The sequence below is a fragment of the Rhincodon typus genome, chromosome 9 (assembly GCF_021869965.1).
Source record: "Rhincodon typus isolate 14 chromosome 9, sRhiTyp1.1, whole genome shotgun sequence".
NCBI lineage: Eukaryota > Metazoa > Chordata > Chondrichthyes > Orectolobiformes > Rhincodontidae > Rhincodon > Rhincodon typus.
The window spans coordinates 17307816-17327337 of NC_063340.1; the positions used below are offsets into that span (position 1 = coordinate 17307816).

At 41.8% G+C, this 19522-nt stretch overlaps 2 protein-coding genes across 2 annotated transcripts; both read left to right on the forward strand.

Moving 5' to 3' along the window:
- Positions 1-7897: 7897 nt before the first annotated feature.
- On the forward strand, positions 7898-10209 carry LOC125484001 (metabotropic glutamate receptor 1-like). The gene has a single exon (XM_048601023.1). It carries the CDS (start codon positions 8581-8583, stop codon positions 9361-9363), a length of 783 nt encoding a protein of 260 aa, XP_048456980.1. The 5' UTR covers positions 7898-8580; the 3' UTR covers positions 9364-10209.
- An 8496-nt stretch (positions 10210-18705) lies between these two features.
- On the forward strand, positions 18706-19062 carry LOC125484094 (ras-related protein Rab-32-like). The gene has a single exon (XM_048601426.1). The coding sequence runs from the start codon at positions 18799-18801 to the stop codon at positions 19045-19047; it is 249 nt and encodes an 82-aa protein (XP_048457383.1). The 5' UTR covers positions 18706-18798; the 3' UTR covers positions 19048-19062.
- The last annotated feature ends 460 nt before the right edge of the window (positions 19063-19522 follow it).

A 19522-nucleotide genomic window follows, 5' to 3' on the forward strand; every position in this document is an offset into this window, starting at 1 on the left:
TGGGCATATTTACACACTGCATAGGTCAAGGTCGCAGATGCATAAGCTATTGGGCATTCCTCTCCAGTGGGCCACCTACGAGCTAATACCACGCCAATGCCATATGGAGAGGCATCACATGTCAATACTATCTTGGGATCATAATGTGCCAACACATTAGAGGATGATAGTAATTTCTTTACTGCATCAAAAGCTAGGGTCTTTTTATGAGATCATTTCCAAGACTGAGCCTTTTTTTAAGGAGCTGATGCAATAGTGCCAGGATGGATGCCAGACTGTGTATGAACTTTCCATAATTATTTACCAGACCTAGAAATAACCTAAGCTCATGGACAGACGTGGAGGCCGGGGCAGCTTTGATCGCCCCTACTTTACCTTCCAACTGATGTAACCCAGTCTTGTCGACCCTGTAGCTCAAGTAGGTCACTTGGGGGGCCTGAAACATACAGTTTTCCCTTCTAAGGCGTAGGTCTCTGTTAGAAAAATGCTATAGGACTATATGGAAGCTCTCTAAGTGTTCCTTATTAGTTTTCCCATCAACCTGAGGTAAACCTTGTGAAATGTTCTCCATTATCCACTGAAAAATTGAACAGGCTGATGATATGCTGAAAGGCAATCTCATATATATAAACACCCGTTATGGGTATTAATTTAGCATACTTCTGAGAATCCTGCTCTAAACATAATTGTAAGTAAGCATAGCTCATGTCCAGCTTTGTGAAGGATAAACCTCTTGCCAGCTTTGCACATAAATCTTCTGAGGGATTGGGTATTTATCCAATTGTGAAAAATGGTTCACAGTTTGTTTAAAATCTCCACAAAGGCAAACTGACTCATCAGGCTTCAAAATTCATAAAACCGGTGCTGCCCATTCTGCTAAATGGACAGATTTGATGATTTCTTCACTTTCCAGTCTTCTGAGTTCTGCTTCTATTTTTGACCTTTAGGCAAATGGCACCGGACGGGCCTTACAGAATCGTGGGATTGATTCCTGAGCAACATGCGAAGTAACTTTGGCTCCTCTGATAGTCCCTGGACCTCTCTGGAAAACCTCTGGGTCTTTAATTAGGACTTCATTCATTTTCTAGTCGAAAAATGTTGAGCCAAACTAGGTGAATCTCTTACAACTAATTTCGGCCCATTAAGTTTCAGCCCAAGCCTGTTTCATGTTCTATGTTCTACTACAATCACTGGTAATCAAGCCAGTTTCCTTTCTTATGAGACCAGAACAGAGGTTGTACCCGTAGTCTGCAAAGATTCCCCAATATAGGTTCTTAGTTTAGCTGAAGTCTTGCACAAATTTAAGAGCTGCAGTCCATGGTGAATTTTATTAAAAACTGGTTCTACGATCACTTATATGGTTGCACTTGAACTGGATGGCCATTTGACCAAATGTTTATTTTGATTGGTCCTGGTTTGGATGTTGCTAAGCAATTTAACTATTTCAAACCAGATGCAAGTGGAGTTTCCAGGGTATGAACTCTCCTGGACACCTTCCTGAATACCAGCCTATGAGTTATCTTATTTCATTTAAGTATAATAGGACTCTGTTGCTGTCCCGAATCCACATATCAAGAACAATTACAATGTCTTACAGGGCATGATCCTGAAGAACACTGTAACTGTTTGGCCGAGACTTGGCTTTGTTATGGAGTTTTGCTGCGGGCTGACCTGGAGTTACTCTTCTCAAGATATTTCCTGAGTGACGCTAAGTAGTTGCCTGCACTCAAGTGGTGTTCCTCAAGCTCAGGCAGACTGGCAAGGGTATCCATTTCCATTGGAATATCTTGCAACTCGCACACTTCACTCGCTGCATTTTCAAATGATAAAGCCAGCCTGTTTGAAGTCCAGTTGGGCTTCAGCTAGTGGGTGTTTTTGCATAGACTCATAATTAATCCCACATACTAGACTGTCTCTAAGCATCTCATGGAGGATTAAACCAAATTTACAGGCTTCTGCCGGACATCTTAACCTAGTCGAAAATGCTGATATAGATTCCCCTGGCTCTCGAATTGCCAAGTAAAAGCAACAGTGTCTCAGAATTAAAAGATGCCTGTGGTCATAATATTCCTTAACTATGTCAATCAAGTTTTGAAAGATTTTAGTATCTGCTGCCTCAGGAAATGTTAAGGTCCTATTGACAGAAAAAGCAGCAGCTCCACAGGCCTTCAGGAGAATTACTTGTTTTCTTGTCTGCAGCAATGTCATCTGCCTGGAAAAAATAACACATTCTTTCCACACACTGGGCCCAGTCCTCAATGGCAGAGTTGAACAAGTCAGACTTCCCAAACAGAAGCACGGTGAAAGAAAAATGCTTGACCCCAAATTCCAAACTGCTGCAAGTTTCTTCAGGAACATGATTTACTCTCATTGCCAATGAAATAGTTCTTCAGAGGCTGGAATCCCATCACCATTGCCCTTTTTATTTATAAATGAATAGTCTTTTTTAATAACTCTGCCTCTCACTGAGTTAGGCATTCAGGATCCAATATCCCTGACATTCACCCTTTTACATCAGCCAGGTCTCCCTGATTGGACCAGATTAACAGCCCCAACCAGGGAACTCATATTCTATGAGCGAGTGGCTGACCTCGTTACAGTCACTGCAAGAGTCAGTTTAAAATCGCATGCCAAAGCACATAAAACAGTGCAGCACACCCTCACTATGAATGCCAGTTCAGATTATGTACTCACATCTCTGGTATGGATCTGGACTCACAATTTTCTCTCTCAAAAAGAATTCCTGAGGATGTTTGGGCATTATATTCAATAGATATATTTTAAAAGGTAACACAGGCACTTACCATATCAGTTTCTAGTACAATAGTCTGCTTGGTTTTTTGGGCAGCTATATTCCATGTTCTCACTACCATGTTTCTGCTGCTATGTGGTTGCAGAATGCTACAGCTCTTCTTGTTCCACGTATAGGTCTCCTTTGACAATGAAAGCTGTAAGGCTCATGTTTCTTGAGGCCTTGTGAGGACAGCTGTACTGCTATACAACCTCCAATCTTTCATAGCATTGGCAATTCATCTTCATTATCCAACAACTTTCCCTGGTAACAGAATAGGCTCTCGCAATTTGCATTGAAATAGTGCCTGTTATGACCTCGGAATGTCTTGAAATGCCATACAACCAATGAAATTGTTTTGAAGTGTAGTCACCGCTCTTATGTAGGAAGAAATTGATGCTAATATGTGTGTAGCAGGATCCCACAACAGCATTGTGATGATTATCATAGCATCTTTTTCTCACTGTTCAGGAATAAATGCAGAAGGTTAAGGAGTGATCTCCCGCCCTTCTTTGAAATAGTACCATGGGATCTTTTTTGCATTCACTTGATTGGTTCAAAGGCATCTGTAAAAGAGAGTGCCAAGTATTGAAGATGGTAGCCTTGGTTTCCCAGGGAACCACCCTCCCCTTTAAAAGGCCAGTTTCAAGCAGAAGTATTGTGTAAGGATGCAGGCTCTGGCTTGCCTGATTTGGTGTTGGTGATCAGAATTGAGACTACCATACCAAAGACAAAGTGAAGGTGTTTCTGTATTCTGCATATTGCCCAAGTACCATATGAACGTAATAAATGACCCACACAAACACAGAAAGCAGATCATACTGTACAGCCTCTTCATCCTGCTGTTCCCCAGGGTGAGAAAATACATTAGTGCTTCCATGAGATGCATTATTCACCTCGCTCCCCCTCAGCCTATGTGACACACAAAGGTTCACTGTTATGTTGGCTTTTATGGCTGCTAATGGGTAGTCTATCGTTTTAAGGATCTTACTTCTGCAGTAAGTAGTAGCTTCAATGATGATTTCCTGCTAGACCTCAGCCTGTTAAGGAACTGCTATTGAGTCAGTCCCAGGTAGCTGTGTTAAGGCAGTATACCAAATGAACAGTTAGCAAGAGGAACATAAGAACAGGAGTAGGCCATTCAGCCTCTTGAGCCTGTTCTGCCATTCAATGAAATTACAGCTAATTTGTGGCCTGACTCCATATACCTGCCACAAAAACAGAAATTGCTAGAGAAACTCAGCTGGTCTAGCAGCTTTTATCAATAGAAAACAGATAATGCCCCAGGAGGGGAGATGATGACCTCGCGGTGTTAGGGCTGGACTGTTAAACTAGAGACCCAGACAATGTTCTGGAGACCTGGTTCGAATCCCACCACAGCAGATGGTGGAATTTGAATTCAAGAAAAACATCTAGAATGAAGAGTATGATGATGACCATAAATTCATTGTTGATTGTTGAGAGAAAACCCATCTGATTCACTAATGTCCTTTAGGGAAGGAAACTGCCATCCTTACCTGGTCTGGCCTACATGTGACTCCAGACCCACAGCAACACTGGGCACTTAAAGATGAGAAATGTCTGCTAACCAGCAATGCCCTCTTCCAATGAATGAATAAAAGAAAGAAAAAAGTCCAGTAACCCTTCTTTAGAACACACCGTATATCTACCTTTGGCTCATATTCCTTAACAAAAATTTGTCTATCTCAGTCTTAAAACTAGCAACTGATCTAACATCAACTACTATTTAGATCTGCCAGTTCCAATACTGGAATAACTCACTGAAATATTCACTTCAAATTCCAAAACCCTGAAGGTCTATGATACAGCAATCCACTTATCAGTATATACAATGCTCAGTAAATACGACCACACCTCCCCCATCAGAAATAACAGCACATGCTCAGTGCCATGCAATGTGACACTGCAATCTCTTCCCAACTCCGACAAGCTCAACCAATTTAATACAGGGCTTCACTAGTTCAGGGTTCAGAAGCTTAAAGGTTATATTACTATATCCAGGGAGTGCAAGTTCAAATCTGACCATGCTAATTTGAACAACTGATTTCCAATTTTTAAAAAATAGACATTAAAGAAAACTGGCATCTGCAATAGTGATCATACAGACCTTCATTTAAATTTCCATTCCCTTATTTCATTCGATTGACATTAAGGCATAGTGGCTCAGTGGTTAGCACTGCAGCCTCACAGCACCAGGGACCCAGGTTCAATCCCAGCCTTGGACGACTGTATGAATTTTGCACATTCTCCCCTTGTCTGTGTGGGTTTTCTCCGGGTGCTCCAGTTTCCTCTCACAGTCCAAAGATGTGCAGGTTCGGTGGATTGGCTATGCTAAATTGCCAGTAGTGTCAGGGGATTGGAGGTTAAGTGGATTAGCCATGAGAAATACAGGGTTACAACAATATAGTAGGGGGGTATTATTCTGGGTAAGATGCTCTTTGGAGAATGGTGTGGACCTGTTGGGCTGAATGGCCTGTTCCCACACTGTAAGGATTCTGTGAAAGGCAGAGTCAGATGTTAAGTTTTGATTGAGTGATGATTCCAACGTCCTTGTTCCCTGCTATCCACTCCATCCCCCTCCCCGGTCACTGCCACAAACTGAACAGGACACACCTATTCTGTACTAAACACTACATTAAAACCCCTATCCCCTCCATCAAAAAGTTCACTTGGGCCTATCTCAATTATATAACCAAGACTGCCCTTTACTTCAGCCCACCTTCTGTTCAAGCATGCATTTTTCACCTCAAGAATCAACTATTCAAGTTGGTTCCTCGCCCACTTTTCATCCTCTTCCTTCCACACACCCCGAGAGATCCAAAACTCAGCTGTACTTAATACATTGTTGTCAAGTCTCAATACTCAATCACTCCTATCCTTCATGACTTACGGGTCCCATTAAACTTCAAATTTAAAATTCTTTGACCTAACAAAATCAAAAATGCTGGAAATGTTTAGCAGGTCAAGCAGGATCTACGGAAAGAAACGGTGTTAGCGTTTCAGGTTGCGGTGACCTTTCCTCAGTCTGGTTAGTGAAAATTGTTTTTTATCTGAAAGGATGAGGTTGGTTGGATGAATAATGAGCTGGATAAACGATGGATCTATGGCTGTATCAATTGATCAATGGGTGGTTAAATTAACAATTCTGTAGAAGAAAGGGCAGTTATTCAAGTTGCTGGTTGGAGAACCAGAAGGAATGATAAGAGGCTAGAGGAATGTCTGACTGACTGGATAGTTTGCTTGGAAATTTGTTTTTTGGATAAATTACTAATGGGATAAAAGGAAAGCTCGCTGGATTATGCCAATCCGGATTGTTGGTTAGAAGTATCTTGTGTATAAGTTTTGGTTGGACATCTAGATAGATGTCTGGGTGGGTGCTGGTCAACGGAATAGTTGGGTAGGCAATTGCTCAGTGGTATTATCACTAGACTATTAATCTAGAGATCCGGGTAATGATCTGGGGACCCAGGTTTGAATCCCACCATGGCAGATGGTGGAATTTGAATTCAATAATAATCTGGAATTAAGAGTCTAATGATGACCATGAAACCATTGCTGATTGTCAGGAAAAACTCATCTGGTTCACTATTGTCTTCAGGGAAGGAAACCTGCCATCCTGACCTGGTCTGGCTGATATGTGACTCCAGACCCACAGCAATGTGGTTAATTCTTAACTGCCCTCTGGGCAATTAGGGTTGGGCAATAAATGCTGTCCAGTCAGCGATGCCCACATCCCATGAATGAATAAAAAAAAGTTTGGTTAATTTTTGTTCAGTTGGTTACTTGGATATTAGGTTAGACCAGTGGGTGCCAAGATTATAGGCTGGATGAATGTATTAATTGAAAGGATGAAAAATCCAACAATAAGTCACTAACTGACTGAATGAAGAGAAATCAAGATGCACATACTCCTGTTATTATTATTTGATTTATTATTATCACATTTACCTTGGTACAGTTAAAAGTTTTGTTTTGTGTACCATACTGGGAGATCATACCATACAAAGTGCATTAGGGTAATAAAACAAAATGAAGAATGCAATGTTACAGCTATAGAGAAGGTGCACAAAGAGCAAGATCAACATTTAAATTTAAAATTTAAGAGATCCATTCAGAAGTCTGATCACAGCAGGGGAAGACACTATTCTTGAATCAAAAACAGAAGTTGCTGGAAAAGCTCAGCACGTCTGGCAGCATCTGTGAAGGAAAAAATCGGAGTTAGTGTTTCAGGTCCGGTCACCCTTCCTCAGAACAGAGTCACCGGACCTGAAACGTTAGCTCTGATTTTTTTCTTCACAGATACTGCCAGACCTGCTGAGCTTTCCCAACAACTTTTGTTTTTGCTCCTGATTTACAGTATCCGCAGTTCTTTCGGTTTTTACTGTTCTTGAATCTTTTGGTACGTGTTTAAGCTTTTGTATCTTCTGCCCAACAGAAGAGGTTGGAAGATGTTATAACCAGACTGAGAGGGATCTTCATGTTGGCTGCCTTCCACAGGCAGCGAGATGATGGAGGTATAAAAGTATAGATTACAGTATAGATGTTAGCCTGTTTTGGTTGAGTGACTGGGTAATTCAGTAGGCTGTTAGCTGATTGGTGGGGTGATACATTGGCTGGATATAGTGCAGAATGTATTCATGAATAGATAGATGTATTGAAGAAAAAAGATTAGTGTTTGGATGTCTAGCCCGCTGACTTGATGAGTGGATGGATCAATTGATATGTGCATCACTGAATAAATGATGATAGGCATGCCAAATGTTTGAAGAGGTAGACTGCTAGCAAGATACTTGGATGGCTAGCTCTCAAGAGGTACAATCTGTTGGATGAATAAATGACTGGCTGGTTTGGTGAGGTCAGAAATCACACGACACCAGGTTATAGTTAGAAAAAGTTGGACCACAACCTGGTGTTGTATGATTTCTGACCTTGTCCACCCCAGTCTAACACCAGCACCTCGACATCATGTTTTAGTGAGATAATTGGGGGATGGAAAGATGGTTGGCTACTTTGTTGGAGGGGATGTTTTTCCCATGACATAGTTGCTTGAATGGAAGAAAAATGAGATGAAACACCAAATTCTCAATCTAAACATAAAGGATTTAATAGGAATGTTCATTTTATTGCAAAGCCAAAGAGTGTATGCCAAAATCAATCAATAAGCATTGTTTTGTTCTCAACAGATAAATTCCCTGATCTCACTGCACAATAGTAGCATTTAATGTGATTATTCCAAATTTGTTAAGTAGAAGCTTTGAGACTGTCAAATTGTATTAAATTAATTGTTTTTTTTCTGACCAGTCAAATGAACTCTCAACAGCTTAGTCCAGCCCAAAAAGACCTAAACTCACATTACAAATTTGCCCCAGATCAAATTCCATTGGCCTTTTTACATATACAATAATGCTTTATAAGGGCTATCATTGTCCCTGTAGAATTACTGGGCACGATATATAATTAATGCAGTGAAGTGCAATTATATCATTTGCACAATGTCATTTACAACATGGAATCATTATGTGCTTTGCATGTCAAATCATTCTACTTTGCTGCTCTTCAAGGTATATTTTTTCTCCTCAGTCGTAGTGACAATCCCAATTTAAAATACAAGTATAGACAGGAGAAATGTAAAATCGACTGTGCAAATATTCAGCTGCAGTTTTGGTGCAAAAGGTTTTAACTGGGAATTTACATCTTTCCCCAGTTCCAATGGGAAATCTGTGTCATGGTCTGAACCAGGAACTGGACGGCCAGCGAAGGGACAGCACATGTGGCATAGACTATCCGTCCATGTGAAGAGCAAAGATGTTGCATCTAATCAGACAGCTGTAATCAAACCCCTGACTAAACCATACCAGAACCAGATCAAAAATCTCAGCTTCTCAGATGCGAGCACAAAAGCCCTTTACAACGTTGTGGAAGAAGATGAAAGTGATCCACTGAGACTCGACATTCCCAATAGTCCAGAAATGACATTGCAGAGACGGGCAATGTCTATCACACAGCTTAAAGAAATAGAAGATCCCCAATTTTTCATTTCTGATCAGTTGCAAAAAGATGTTTCATCACAACAATCTGTAATGGATCAGTTGCACGGAGTGGTCAATGCATTTACAACCAATATGACTGACCTTGATTCAGTGCTTACAGTGCCAGTGCCAGTGCCCGGGAATGGGGTGACGGCACTGTACCAGCTTGATGAACAAGTACTCCCACTTCAGATGACTACCTTCAATCCTCAACCCATTTCACCCGTGGAGGAGGAGGAGGAGGAGGAGGAAGAGGAGGAGGAGGAGAGTGAAAGATTCAATCTCATTGACAACTTCATTTATGACAACACAGAGAACCAGGAGGAACTGGTTGTCCCCAACAAACTCACGTTGGAGGATTCCCCAGCACTCACACCTCCTTCACCTTTCCGAGATTCAGTGGCATCAGGCAGCTCCGTTCCCAGCTCCCCCATCTCTGAATCAGTGCTGTGCACCCCACCCAATGTTACCTATGCCTCAGTCATTCTGAGAGACTACAAACAAACTTCCTCAACTCTCTAAAGGTTTAACCTTACAATGAGAAGTTAAAGTTTGCTGGGGATTTCAACATGAAATATTGGGGGGGGGGGGGGGGGGGGGGAAGGGGGAGGTGGGGTTAGGGGCACATGCTATGGACTATGTTGTGAACCATTTGAAAATTAAAAAGGAAAACAGTATATTATCCCAGTTGTCTGTACAGTCAAGATCCCTGTAATTCTGTGATAGGGTTCCCTTGCTAAGTCCAGGAAACATCTGGATTATGTAGCAACTCAGAACAATAGTTTCAGAAGCATTATCGTAGGGGTAGGCATGCTAAAATATGCTATCTTATTGCACACTACTTTCATTTCAAATAGTTATTGTATTATAATTGTTGGGCAGTCTGATATTTCACTTTGTGCCAACTGCCAACTGTTAATACCAACTGTCAGGTGAACTTCTGCTGTGTTAGTTATGTGTGTATGTTTATTGGATAGCAAAGGCTGTAGCTTCTTATTTACAAATCAAAACTGGGTCAATAAGATCAACTCATCAACAATAATCTGCAACATATTCAAATCCTCGAGTTCTTTATTCCTCACAGTTTGCCTCACATGTGACAAGCAGCCCATTTAGGGTGGGTCATAGCGTAACAATTATGTCTGCTATCTAACAGAAAATGGTGCTCTATCTGCGTTTAAATAAAAACAGTACCCTGTCACAAAAGGACCTGCTATTCTTGCTACCCCCAGAAGTAGGACGGTAACCTCTCAACCCGTCACAATCATTTCTCAATTGTTTCTTCCAAACCTGACAAATGCCACAGTAGTACAAATGGGAACTGCTGGAGAAATGCAGAGAGAAACAAGTTGAAGTTTCGAGTCCAAAATGACTCTTCTTCTAAAACTTCTTTGAAATGCCATGGGAAGTTGGCTCTTGTTTAAGCACTTGCTTTCATTCCCAGTGTTGGAGCAGCAGGATCTGTTGATAAAAAAAAAGCTGTGGTTGTCAGATGCATTGGAAAAGCTGCAGAATCTGCAGTTTTACTCTCTGGAGTGCAATGATTATAAATGAACTTCTTCTTGAGATATTTTGTGATAATGAGCAATCCATAAGGTTCAGAATTTGGACCATAATTGCAGGCTTGTCACTTTTATTTTCCGAAATAAATAACTCAGCATTGATCTACTTTAGGAATGAACTCAAGGGAAACCAGGGAAGAGCTTTGAATTTCCAGCTCTGTTTTTTTTTTGAAAGATTCCTTTGGAAATCTTGTACAAATGGTTAAAAAGCAACATAATCTATGGTGTGCAATAGTGATTGCAGTGGTCAGTGCTTCTGATGATTTACATCTCAGGTACATAAACAACCCATGTAATGTTAAATTCTAATGCATTTTGACAAAACAAAAATGCAGTTTTTGTTCTTTTTTTCCGTTTCATTGTTCTGTTTTCTGTCAATCTTAATCAGTCTGGCAATCTGAAGTTTGTGTCCATTGTAAAAAATGCATACATTTATAGATATTTTTTACCAAGTTTGAAACTACAACATGAATTTTGCCCAGAAGTACAAAGTCAGAAGTATAAATTTTAGAAAAATTCTGCCTCTGTAGCATTTGATTTCTCAAAAATGAGGTGGCATTCTTTGAACAGAAAGTACTGTTTATCCCCCTCTCCATAACCTTGTGCTAAACACTTTTGAGATAATCTGAAACAGAACCCGAAATGCTGCAAACACTCAGCAGGTCACTCTGTTTGTCTCTTCACAGATGCTGCCTGACCTGCAGAGTGCTTCCAGCATTTTACATTATCACAGACTTCCAGAATCTGCAATATTTTGCAAGGTAGTAATCATAATCCCCATGTGGTGCATCACTAGATTCTACACCTACAATATCAAATTTTCACCATTTACAGACGCCAGCACCTTGGCTCAGTTAGTAGCAGTAACACCTCATAGTCAGAAGGTTGGTTCAGAGAATTAATCACATGATCTAGGCTGACATTCCAGCGCAATAAAGAGGGAATTATCAGATGAACTATTAGACTGACATCTTTCCTACCTGTCCTTTCGAGCTGATCCAACAATCCCTGCAGTCTCCAGAAAAACAGGAGTGTTCTCCTTAGTGACCTGACCAATACTTATCTCTCAATCAACATCATTAAGAATAGACATCATCGTAACAACTTGCTAGGCAGCTTGCTAGGCACAAATTGGCTTTCGTGTTTCCGACATTAGCGCAATGTCTATACTTCAGGAATACTTCATCGGCTGTAAAACATTCCAAGATGATCGGAGGTCATAAAAGGGGCCCTTTTTTGTATTGATTCTTTGGGCCTTCCATAAGTTCTATGCCAAAGTTATGCCAAACCATTGGGAGAATCTCCAAAGATGCTCTGTGCCTGACCTTGGTTTATAACATTGGAGCAAACCCACTCACTTCATGCTCCCATGGCTACACTCAAAATGAATGCAGGGTTCCTGTGACTCCCCATTGGAATTGTAACACCACTGAACTTATCCTGCAATTGTGCCCAGAAACCACAATTTGAAAACAACCTTCTAGTACAGTTTTTGAAGTTATTCTTCCACACAAGCTATAGTCCTAATCCTAAATATACATCTTTAGCTCTTTCCCTTATCTAATCCTCTCTTACATGTTGTCGTAGCTTCAATATATGCAAGATGCTCATTTTTATCACTAAAATTAAGACCACATGTTCAGCTTCCTCTGCTGTTTCACTTTTTCTATTAAACCCATCAAGGCAAAGGGTCCCCCTGCCCACAACCTGAACTTGCATCCTTATCTCCTCTGTGTCCCCTCAGCCCTCTCAGAGCTCACCTTGTCCATGAACCTCCATGATCCTATGCCCATCATACTGCTAACTATCTTTGCTGATATTATTGCAGTTCTCTCTCATGGAAAGATTCTTCTCTCCATACTTTCCATCTTTAAATATCTCAGAATCATCCATTTTCAAACGGCCCACCCTTGACCCATCTATCCATGCTCATTACTGTCCACCTCCCTTGCCTGTCTAAAGACTTTTAATGTGTTACGGCTTACTCGGCTCTCCCAGAGTCAGTGGTAGCTGGTAGGCGTTTGCTACGAGAGCTGAGCCTTGCAAAATTGGCCTGTAAGTACTTAGTGACTTCTTCCAGGTATGCAACAATATTCTCCTGATTAATCCCTCAGCGACGTTCAGATTCTGCCCCGCGCCGTTCACCAGTTGTGATGCTGGTTACCCCATGACCTCCACCACCGGGAAGGACAAGGACTGCGGACACATGGGAACACCACCACACTCGACTTAGTTGTATGTCACCTTTCCTTCGTCGTTTACTGGATCGAAGTTCTGGAACTCATTACATAATAGCATTGTGGGTGCAGCGCCACCACATGGACTGCAGAGGCTCAAGATGGTGATCCACCAGCTCATACCCACGGCCATCCAGGCTGGGCAATAAATGCCAATCACATTCACATCCCAAAAATTGGTAACCACTGAAATAGCTTTTGACTTAAGAGGCTGTTAGCAAGCAGCAACAGAACAGTTAAGATGCTTGATCCTGGAAAAAAAATTGAGTCGAGTCTTGACTTTTTCCAAGTTGATCTATTTATAACAGCGCACAGAGTAGTAATTTGTACCGGCTTCCGCTTAGATTTTATTATCTGTACCCTTGAAATAAAAATTGTCACGTACTTTGAAATTTAATTAAAACAAAGGATGCGGTAAAATGGGGTTACAGGTATAACTGCAATTAACCAGTCTGTGTGAATTGAGAAACTGGTTTAATTCTGACCTAATGACGTATCCTGTTATTTTATCTGTGTCCATCACAAGAAGTTTTGTAAGTGTCCCAATATAAATCAACACTGCGTCCCTGCACTCTCCATCTGGGGCCTTCCACACGTTGCAAGGAAGCATTAGGAAATCTAGGACAACATAACTCTAGGGCATCACAACTCTCAGGACTGACTTCGCCTCCTGCAAGCCACAGCCAATTGCAAAGCCATCTGTGCAAATGAAAATCTACGATCGCCAACCTTCTCAGTCCTGCATTCCATATTCGTCTTCAGTATCGTATTGACTTTTAAGAAAAAAAATTTCTGTAGCTGTAAGACTAGAGTTGAACTGTTTTAACAACTGAACGCAAACAGCCACAAATCTCAGACCCCGAACGGAAAAAGAAACCTTTTAAACTATCACAAGCAAATGTTGTTTCTAATTTTGGGTTTTTAACCCAGATTCAGTTTAGATTTGACTTTTATGCTAATTACATATTTTAAACAAAGTAGGCGATAAGTTGATCGTAGAAATTGGTGGTGCACTGTTAACTATCTGTGTTGATTTTAAAAAAGGATTATGAGTGTGTTTTTGGCTATTCAACTTTTATGAACTTGTAAACTGCAAATGTAAAAAGTCTTTAGCGAAATAATATGTAATTTGACAGCAGATGGCAATAAATGAGGTTCCATTTACTGTGGTAAGATATTTTCTATTGTGTAAAAGCCTCCTTTCAATCCATCTTTATTTGAAAAGCTCTCTGGCATAGTAAAAGAACAGTAATTTTTTTATGCTTAATTTCATTTTTTTGCATTTTGAGAATAAGCCTATGCTTGTTGAGTGACGTTGGCTCCCAGTCTGACAATACCTCAAATTTAAAATTCTTGTCCTTATTTTCAAATCCCTCCCATTGCTTTGTGGATCTCAATCTTGGTAACATCCTCCACTGCTACAACCCACTATTTCTGGCCTCTTCCACATCCATTTCCATTAATCTGCTACATGTTTTAGTGTTTCTTTTTCCCCCTCAACCTTTTCATTCTCATTTAAGATCCTCCTTCAAACCTACCTCTTTGACCAAGCTTTTGAGAATCTGTTCTAATATACCATGTAGCTTGGTGTCAAATTTTGTTTGATAATACTCCTGTGAGGTGACTGGATGATTTATCACATTAGAGGTGCTATATGAATGCAAGTTATTATTGTTTTAACTCATGAAGTATCAACATTCTGTCAAAAGTACTGATTCAATATGTTAGAATTTGGTTGCAGCAAGACTGAAGGAAGGACTGTTAGGTGTCAGTGAATCTGTTATTAACAACTTAATCTGCAATGATATGTTTTGATCCATGAGCTGTAATTAAATAAAGAAGGTGTGAAATATTGATCTCCTATCATTCAATATATTATTATTCGCCACAGTATATTGTCTGAATATGCAAGATCTGCATCTTGGGAAATATTGCAGAAGAATTATCTAGTGTCAGTAGTAGAGAAAGAGGTCAGCATGTCAAGGATGCTAATGCTAAGGATGGGAATTTCTCAAACTGACTGTAAGCAAGTTACTGTACTGAGATAGAGATAATGAGGTGTGGAGCTGGATGAACGCAGCGGGCCAGGCAGCATCAGAGGAGCAGGAAAGCTGACGTTTCGGGTCTGGACCCTTCTTCAGAAATGGAGGAGGGGAAGGGGGCTAAGAAATAAATAGATCTCATTTCCTCTAGAGATCAAACGTCCTAGTTCCCCAACACCAAACAGACCTGCTGAGTTATTCCAATATTTGCTGCTCCTATTCCTGGTAGGTGTTTGGAATTAGGTCACTGATTAATCATAATCTTATTTAATGACAATAGAAAACAGGTTCAGGAAGGAAACAGCATACTCCTGCTCTTATATTCCTGACGTAGCCCTCTAGCAATGAGTGTGGTTTGTCTGTAGGCCTGCAGCACATGTTCAGCATGATTCTGTGTCAGTTTTGCAACTCCACAGTTTCTGTTCTGCCTTTCAGGGCACTTTGATGGTGGCTCAGCTGGCTAAGGTGGTCTGGAGCGAAGATACACAAGGCAGCAAAAATCCTACAATCTACTTGGCCTCAACTTGTCTGGTTTAAGGACAAGCAAACAGCTATTCCTCCAATAACCTGCAAACACACACACCCACACACATCCAAAATCATGCATTCAAGCAGGTTTTGAATTCTGAAGTGTTTTACAATTTCAGGTTTCTTCTGTCATTACCCTATCAACTGTTACATGTGATCATATCAAGCAGGTAGCCACTTCAAAAGCTTCTCCCTGCCTTGAGTGCACATTGGTTTCTCATCAGTTCACATGGACCAGTTAAATCTGAAACATTATTACATGTGAAGCATAGAGGTAAAGATTACAACAGTAATATTTAAGGTATAAATACAAGACCAAATGTTTATTGTGGGCACGGCAGTCATGTTTGCCATAGTGTGACAAGTGTATGTAAAATTGTCTGTAGCAAAGGGAGAAGAGAACCACAAGGCATGGTCCCTGCCTTGAGGCATCATCCACATGGCCACTTCCTATTAAAACTTCAACACCAAAACACCCCTGACAGTGCAGCAAGAGAACCAACAATCATAAGTTGGCATGCTGATGGAACGCACAAACTGGTCTATTGTCTGAGACTGCTTCTATGAATTCACTTGAAGGTACAACTCCAACGAAGGAAATAAAAGGAGGCATGGAAGTACTAATTGAGAAGGACATGGCAGAGAGAGATGATGCTCATAGAGAGGTCAAGGACAGAATCTATTTGTTTAGAATTAAAATAAAAAGCCAGAGGTAGCAGCACATTTGGGAACAGGAAAACAACAAGGAACAATCAGAACAAGTATAATTAACAGTGGGACGGCAGCTTCAAGAGGGGGAAAAGGGATTTGGCCCAGATAAATTAGAATCAAAGACTGTCAGGCAGAACTGTAATGTTAACAAAGAGGCTTTTAAAGACAAGATATTTTGGGTAACATCAAAGTTCATTCCTATGAGGAGGGAAAGGAGGAGGTCCCTGGATGACAAAAGAGATAGAGATTAAGATGAAACAAAGTTTATTTACAACAGACACCAGGTGGATAATATAATTGAAAATCAAGTTCAATATAGAAAGTTCAGAGGAGAATTGAAAACAGAAGGAAAAATTGAATATGAGAAGAGACAGGCAGCTAGTACAAAAGGGAATCCAAAAGACTTATATAGACACATAAACAGTAAAAAGGGTGTCAAAGGAGGATTGGGTCAATTCAGGATCTAAAAGGTTTTTTACATGACAGTAGAAGCATGTCTGACATATTAATGATAAGTACTTAGCATCTGCCTTTACCAAGGAAGTCAAGATGCTACCTGAGTTATAGAGAGAGATAGATGAGACACCTGATGTGTTTAAAAATTGATAAAAGGGAGTAATTGGATAGGTTGCTTGTACTCAAAGTTCATATGTGGCCACAATTTGAGGAGATGCATCCAAGGAAACTGAGGGAAGATGAAAATTGTGAAGACATTGACTCTACTTTCCAATCTTCCCTTGATATAGGAATGGTGCCAGAGAACTGGAGAATTGCAAATGTTACACTTTGTTCAAAAGAGTACAGAGATTATCATCGGGAGGTGATGACCTAGTGGTATTATTGCTTGCCTGTTAATCCAGAGACCCAGATAATGTTCTGAGGACCTGGGTTTGAACCCCACCACGGCAAATGGTGGAATTTGAATTCAATAAATATCTGGAATTAAGAATCTAATGATGACCGTGAATCCATTGTCAGAAAAACCGATCTGGTTCACATATGCCTTTTAGGGAAGGAAACTGCCATCCTTACCTGGTCTGGACTACATGTGACTCCAGACCCACAACAATGTGGTTGACTCTTAACTGCTGCTTAGCCAGCAACGCCCTCATCCTGTGAACGAATAAAGGATGTAAATGATAACAACCTAATAATCAATCACTCATCAAGGACTGATCAACTCCATGGGTTAGTTTATTTAAAACAACCAAACACATTATAAATTATGAAGCAGGAAACTCATAACAGACTAACCAGCAGGCAGAGTAGCAACATTGTATACACATAGCACTTGGAGTTCTTAAGGTTGGATTCTCTTAAAGGGCAGGATAGGTCCAGCAGTGACAGGCTAGTCAGATTTGGAGAACAATTAATGATCACTTGGGCAAATATGAATAAATTGAAATATTCATGTTGCATTTCCTTAAGGCCAAATCATGTTTAATTAACTTGCTTGATTTTTGAAATAAGGTAATAGAGGCAGTAGATAAAGATAATGTAGTCGACATAGACTTCCAAAAGGTATTTGATAAAGTGCTGTACAACACACTGAAGAGCGCAGGGAATACAAGGAACAGTAATGACATGACATTGACTGTGACAGGAAATATGGAGTAGCGAACAGATTTTTTTTGACGAAAGGAAGATTTATATGGTGTCCATCAGGGTGGGCATTAGGACCCTTTACAAAGGGAATAATTCTAAAAGGAATGCTGGAACAGAGGGATCTAGGAGATATACATGCACAAACCATTGGAGCTTACAGGGACACTGAGAGTAATTAATCAAATTTGTATGGTCCTGGATTTTATAAAGGGGATCATAAATCAAGGAAGTTACATTAAACTGTAGAAACCCACATCAACAAAAGCATTGTGCTCAACTTTGTGTGCCACAGTTTAGGAAGGATAAGGAGGTTTTGGAGCTGTTGCAAAAAAGATTTCCACACCACTTTCCTCTCCTCAAACTTCCTCCCTGTCCTCCCATCAATCCTCTATCTGAGCTTCCACATCCCTCCCTCACCTTCCTCTTTTCTCACCTCCTTCCCTCTCTCTGTCTTCCTCTTGCAACCATTTCCTTTCCCACCTTTTTCTGGCTTCCCAGAAACCTGACCTAGATAAAGAAACAACCCCATCCCATACCTCTGCCCCACCCAGTCCTGCTCCCAACCTCTCCCCCTCACATCTCCACTTCTTACGCCATCACTCTCCCCTCTCTGCTTCCCATCCCTCTTCCCCACCCGTTTCCTTCCACCACCCCTCTCACATACATACCAACCCTCCCCAAATACCCCTGCCTCCCTCCTACCTCTCCCCCATAAAGACCAACATCATCCACCCTCACTCATCCTGTTTCTACCCCTCTAAAAACTCTCCATCCCTTCACTGTCACAAAATCTCTCCTACTCCCTCAGCCTCTCCCCATCTCATATCCTCTCCCCTACTGTCACACATCACCCCTCTACCCAGCCTCTTCACCTTGTTTATCCCCCTCACCCACCCTCTCTTCCACTTCCACAGCCTTCCTCAAGCCCCAACAACCTCCCCATCCTCAACACATTACTTCCTTCCACCCACCCTACCATAACTCTGCCCCCTGTCCCCAACCACCACCACTTTCCCTCCCCATCTCTCTTCCCCCTTCCGTTACCTCACCCGTTCGCGCCCTTCTGATTCTTGCTGCCTCTGGGCAGTTGGGAGCTGGCTCTGGGCTGGGGGTGGGCGCAGGGCTGGGGGTGGGTGCTGGGCTCTGGGCGGGGAGTGGGTGCTGGGCTCTCGGCTGGGCCGGGCTCTGGGTGAAGCCGGGGGCGGGCTGGAGCAGCAGGCGATCTCCCTGTATGGGAATGCGGAAGCGCTGAGGCTACCCAGAGGCGGCTGGATGGCGGACGGTGCGGAGAGCGGTCCTGGGGGCACCGAGTATCTGTTTAAGGTGCTGGTGATCGGGGAGCTCGGCGTGGGAAAGACCAGCATTATCAAGCGCTACGTTCACCGACTCTTCTCCCACAATTATCGCGCCACCATCGGAGTGGACTTCGCTCTGAAGGTCCTGACCTGGGATGCCAGCACTTTAATCCGGCTCCAGCTCTGGGATATCGCAGGTAGGAGCCGGGGTGGGGTAGGAGATTAGGAATGGGGTTACCAGGGGGCTACAGTCACTTGGCAAGGGCCAGCGAGTTGCCTGCTTAAAGTTCCTAGCTCGAAACCAGCAGTGAAATGGTTAGTGCATGGGGCCCTGGGTTTGTGAAGAATCGCTTGTGTGATGGTCTAATTGTGCCTTCTCCTCTCCGTTGCCATCGAGACTGGAACAGCCTGAGACAAATACACACCAACACAGGGTGACCCTGTCTGCGCGCATTCAGCCGCAATCAACTGATTTCTCCCCTCCTCCACATTTCCCTCCCCCGCCCCCCAGCTCTCTGCTTGCCCAGGAATTTCCTCACCACACTGCATGACGCTTTTCCTAGCCCTGCAGGGTTCGAGTCTTCAACGCACAGCACTTGGTTTATATATAAACTATTGCGTTAGAGCATTTCATCCCAGAGACCTTCAGAGCCAACAAGCCACTTGCTCAAGAGTGGTCAGTCATGCAGCAGAGACAAAGC

What these genes read in the sequence shown, in the direction of transcription:
- LOC125484001 (XM_048601023.1), top strand. Translation starts at nt 8,581, where the DNA reads ATGTGGCATAGACTATCCGTCCATGTGAAGAGCAAAGATGTTGCATCT.
- LOC125484094 (XM_048601426.1), top strand. Translation starts at nt 18,799, where the DNA reads ATGGCGGACGGTGCGGAGAGCGGTCCTGGGGGCACCGAGTATCTGTTT.